At 36.6% G+C, this 5,370-nt stretch overlaps 1 protein-coding gene across 1 annotated transcript; it reads right to left on the bottom strand.

Moving 5' to 3' along the window:
- Positions 1-1,145: 1,145 nt before the first annotated feature.
- Positions 1,146-2,104, bottom strand: LOC123972866 (sperm acrosome membrane-associated protein 4-like). The gene is made up of 3 exons (XM_046052591.1): positions 1,996-2,104; positions 1,780-1,890; positions 1,146-1,338 (listed from the first exon to the last, which is right to left on the bottom strand). The coding sequence occupies exons 1-3, from the start codon at positions 2,042-2,044 to the stop codon at positions 1,232-1,234; spliced, it is 267 nt and encodes an 88-aa protein (XP_045908547.1). The 5' UTR covers positions 2,045-2,104; the 3' UTR covers positions 1,146-1,231.
- Positions 2,105-5,370: the final 3,266 nt, after the last annotated feature.

The raw sequence follows: 5,370 nt of genomic DNA, 5'->3' as shown, positions 1-5,370 counted from the left end.
AGCTGTGTGGTCCCAGTCCCAGAAAACAGAGACACAAAGTTTGCAGAATTGGATTAAAAAAAATGCTGATAAAACATAAGACAACACATTAAAAAACAACAATAAAATACAAAATTATAAAACTAATAATAAACACAGTAAAAAAAATTAGACAATTAAATGTATAAAAATTCTTAAAATACCCTAGCCCAAATTATAAGCCTTCTCACAAATATGCAGTCAAACTTTTTATTAGCTATAAGTACCAAGATGTCATCACTAATATATAAAAGTAAAAGTAGCTTACTCATTATGCAGAATGTCCCATCTCATATAATATTAATGGGTTATAATTATTGATACATTAATGTGTACATCACTTTGATACTGCAGCTGGTGAAGGTGGGGTTAGTGCATCACTTTATGCTACACTGAAATTTTGAAATTGCCCCTAGAGTCTTATCTTATCTCAACCTATAGAAATAAGTTCAAATTTATCAAGTTCAAATTCAAGGAACTAAAGTTATCAAATAAATGTAGTGGAGTAGATAAAGTGCAAATACCTCAGAATCATACTGATTAACAGTACTTGAGTAAATGTAAATACCGGTAGTACCATTCTATCACTGAAGAGACTGGGGCTGCAAATCAGCTTTAGTGAGAAGCTCTTTATAAATTACATCTATTGGATTACTTCTTGTGTAACAATTAAGGTGCATTCAAATGTGTCCTAATGTCCTCTGTTTGTTTGTCTTATCTTCTTAGAGAGAGTGTGGGCTGCGTTAGGAACTGTTGTTGTTGGCCTGTCCCTGAGCCATTGTATCTTTGTCTATTCTGAAACAGGACACTGACGAACCAAATAAGTTGTTATGTGTACCGCACTGGTCCCAGGTGGAGCTGTACTGTATACACCTACGTAAATGAATAGATCTGTATATGAAACCTGTAACATCATATTCTGTTCAAGGTTTCTGCCTCTAAAAAGGAAGTTTTTCCTTGCCTGTGTTGCCGAGTGCTCAAGGTGGAAATTGTTAGGTCTCTGTAAAATAAGTGTACGGTCTAGACCTGCTGCATATTAAATGCGCAATGAGATAACTGTTGTGAATTGGCACTATATAAATAAAATTGAATTGAAAGAAGGAGTCATACAAATTGAAACAGCAACATTTGAAACATATTGCTCTTTATTAGTACATTACATGACAGAAGAATATTCATTCATCAGAGGGTGTGTTGGTAGTCATGATGACATTTATCTGTTGCACAGATCACCCCTGCAGCAAGAGGCAGTTGATACACCTGGTTGATTCAGCAGTGCACAGTCTCTTGCTTTCATGCAACCCTTGAAGTAGCTGGGAGCTGTGAAAACATGGAAACAAGTGAAAGATTATTAGGCAAAGTATTGTTTTCTTTTTGTTATTAGAGACTGTTCACTTTATTCCAGTGACGCCTAAATTTATTTACAATAATGAAATATATATTTCTGTTTTCATTTGCTTTCAAGCTGATGTTAAATTAAGTGGAAATTGTTCGTCAATAGGACAAAGAAAATATATAGTTTCAGTGTTGTAGGTATGATGCAAATCAGCAACAACAGGCATAAGAGAAACCAGTGCTTGCAAAAGGTTCCCAGATACGTATCAAATATGCAAAAATATTCATTGGGGAATTCATACGCTATCTCAGCTGCATTATGAAAGGAAAAGGTGTGATGTGAATTTGCGACAATCAGCGTTAAGGGGTTACTGTGACCATCGTCTTTCACTGCTGCTCAGGCCCAGTGAAGACTAAGGCACTTACTGGATCCAGCAGTAAAGATGACACCGGCACAGACATCGCTTGAAGGTGGGCAGGTCTCCACACGGTCTGGACAGCGGCGCAGGCCTCCACAGTAACACTTCAAGGCTTCACCTGAAATAAAAAAAAACCATCTTGTTCACCATCCTAATTAAACTAACTCTGCAGTATTATTTTAAATGTAGGTAAAAAAGACTGCATGTTGGCAGGTTAACTCACTCTGGCTTACAGCCAAAAATACAAACAGAGCAAGAATCACAATCTTCATTTTTTCACAATGTCACGCCTCTGCACACAAGTCACTGGATAGAAAAAGGAAAAGAGTGAGAACATCAGACACCACCTAATTACATGTCAGAGCACTTCTATAATCCACATGTTTCCCGCCTTTACACCTGGCATTAAAACATGCTTATATTTTTGGTGAGCTGAACGTATCTGTTTGTGAATGTGAAGTCACGCGCAGATGAGTTAAACTAAATATAAACTTCTAAAATACCAGAAAGAAGCAAGCATTATGAAAAAAAACATAGTTCAATGGGGTTTTCTGGAGACACATGTTAATACCAGATGTAAATGTAATCAGGTTAAAATCATATCTAGATCCAATCGGTATACGTGACGCATTTTAATGTAAGGTGCAAAGAGGTATATCTCACCTGAATGAAGCTGATGAATTATCCTGCTGGAGCGTTGACACAATCGAGTTGATACCCTGGCGTCCTTTTTATCCTCTCTTGTTGCTCATCTTTTACCTGACTGTTTACATATTCAGTGTAATCTGAACTTTTGAAATTGTCATCTGGGATTTTTTCTGACAGTGACTAATCAATATCAGACACAATGCCCGGAAAACACGCTCTTACACTGACTTACAGGAAGTACACTGCAGGAATTTCAAATCATTAAACACCATAACCACACAAACAAGACATATCAAGACTGTTATCACTAATAATACTGTTTCTAATACTGTTAACTTTTTTTAATAAGACCTAACCTGGTCTGAGTAACAAAGCTGCTGAGTATGATTTAAAAGTGTGATGTAATATTGGTTCCCACGTTTGTTTTCCACCAGATGATCTCTAAATAAACAGTGAGTTCAATGACTTGTTTTATTGCAAAATCAATTGCTGTAAGAATCATCAAAACACTCGTCATAAGAAGAAAATGTGAAAATGTTGTAACAGGTTGTACTTTATGTGCCTGTTTTTTGAAGCTATGTTTTTGACATGAAGGACCTGTTGAAACTGAGCCAGTGGACACACTCAAAATAAGCATGAATCATGAATGTTTGATGGAAAAAAATAAGCTTCTTAAATAAATATATATACCTTAAATAAAATACCTTAAAATATAGATATAAATCGTTAACATTCCTGATCTTGTCTGAGCAGACTCATCTACATGGAAGATAGTGTATGTTCATTTACATTATCGGATTGAGAGTCAAGACAGATCAGCCCAAATAAAAAAAGGGATAAACCAGCGTTCACCAAAAACTCATTGAATTCACAGCCACTAATGAGGGAAATTGGGAAAAAAAACATCCTTTTCAATGGCTGCAAATTATCCAGCAATGTGTTTTGAAATGTTCTAAACCAACACACAGTGAAATACACACAGTGAGTTTTCTCTTGTAACACTAATTTCAGCATCTCATCTACCACAAGGTGGTGCATTGTGATGTAGAAAGAGAATACTCAGAACCAGTATGTGATCAGCAGTCCTATGATTCTTCACCAGTAATAAACTGAAGGAAGCGGAACATTTACAATTTTATTTATATAGCGCCAAATCACAACAACAGTTATGTCATAGCGCTTTTCATAAAACAGCAGGTCTAGACCATAGTCTGATGATATTTACAAGGCAAGCATCTTATCTATGCGCCATCACCACCCCTCATTAGGCGATAGAGGCAAGGAAAAACTTTTTTAAGAGGCAGAAACGCACGGTTACTCTCCCGAACTCAGCATTTCCTCTTCTTAAGTACAGAACAAGTACAAAGCAAACAACAGCCAGCAAATAGTAGATGAAGGATAAACAAATGGCAGAGTATTAGCATACACTCAAAAACTCTTCCTGAGCTAAGAAAGGAAATGCAAATGTATGTGGCATCAGATGTTTCTCTATCTCTTGATTGGTCTTTGTTAAAACTCTCACCCACATGCCAGCAGATGTTTATTGTAAATCAGACAACCTTTTGCTTAGGAATAAAAACCCTGTGATACAAATAATGAGAACATTAGATGAATAGTTAAAACAATGAATTAGAAACAGAAAAGTAAAAGAAAACAATAAAAAACATGAAGGACTAGATTCGTAAAAACCTATATCATCTGTACATTAAGGCTGACCTAAATGTGTTGGGCAAGTTTTAAAAAATGTAGAATGATTTCAGAAAAACACTTAATACAGGGGTTAAAATAAAAATGCATGATCATAATACCCTGGGGGCCAGAATTGGTCATTTACCCATTTGTTGGAAAGAAAACATAGAAACTAAAATGATACAATATGCATAAGAAAACCTGCATACAAAATCACAACAATAACACTAAAAAGAAATAAACAATCAAAAACAATAATTAAAAACATGGAAAAATAAACAAAACAAATCTACCAACAGATCTTTGTACTTCAAAAAACAGAACTACTCCCGAAAACATAGTCATTGTCTTTCCCTTGATTACATGGTTCATTTGTGGTTATTGTGGATCCCTCTTCTTCTGTCCTCTTCCTCCTGCATTGGTAACATGCCAATGTCCCATCTCCCCTCTGCACCTTCATATTGCATCTTCAGTGGATATGAAGATGCTTTCTTGTGTAAAACAGTCCATGTAGAAAATCAGTGTAAATGATATCAGTTTGACTGGTGAGTGCAAATGAACGTGAAATGTGGGTGTTGTGGTTATATAAGTACTATTGGAGTCTGTTTGTTGAGAGCTCCTAGATTTGTAGGGAAACGTCTGTCATCTTGTTGGGCTAGTGACCAGAGTTGAAGTACTCGTGCTGACCAGGACGATGGTGAACACTGCAGCCGTTGTCTTTCAGCATAAGTTTTCCATCCATCTTCATCTCTCAGGTTGTCTCGTGTTGGGATGTACGGGTTCACATGTTTCTCTCAGCTCTTCTGGGAGGGGACTTCCAGTTGAAGTTGTCTGTATCACCTGAGGTGATCTTGAATGTCTGGTGATGGTCTCACTGCTTTCTCTGCCTGTCTGGATGTTGTGGAGAGAAACTGTTGCTCCAGACTCTTAGGAGACAATAAACCTTCAGAACACGGTTAAACACACAACAGTGTCTTAAATGTGTCGGCATCCAGGCTTGTCAACGTTAAACCAGTTTGAGGGAAAGAAAATTGTTATTCATTCGTATAAGGACTCTCATGCCTATCATGCAACAGCCTTTTCACCTGTTTAACCCCAAAATCTATTGATTGACTTCAGACTGTCCAGAACTCAGCTGCCAGGCTTTTAACCAGAACAAAGAAATATGACCACATTACTCCTATTTTAGCTTCATTACACTGGCTCCCAGTGTGTTTTAGAATTGACTTTAAAATTCTATTGATCACTTTTAAAGCTCTTC

The sequence above is a fragment of the Micropterus dolomieu genome, linkage group LG06, assembly GCF_021292245.1.
Source record: "Micropterus dolomieu isolate WLL.071019.BEF.003 ecotype Adirondacks linkage group LG06, ASM2129224v1, whole genome shotgun sequence".
Lineage (NCBI taxonomy): Eukaryota > Metazoa > Chordata > Actinopteri > Centrarchiformes > Centrarchidae > Micropterus > Micropterus dolomieu.
Note: the sequence above shows the minus strand (reverse complement) of the source record. Positions and strands in the feature narration are given on the sequence as shown.

Coding starts and splice junctions, on each gene's coding strand:
- LOC123972866 (XM_046052591.1), bottom strand. CDS start 2,044: ATGAAGATTGTGATTCTTGCTCTGTTTGTATTTTTGGCTGTAAGCCAG. Junction 1,891..1,995: donor ATTTTTGGCTGTAAGCCAGA/GTGAGTTAACCT, acceptor TTTTTATTTCAG/GTGAAGCCTTGAAGTGTTAC. Junction 1,339..1,779: donor CATCTTTACTGCTGGATCCA/GTAAGTGCCTTA, acceptor ATGTTTTCACAG/CTCCCAGCTACTTCAAGGGT.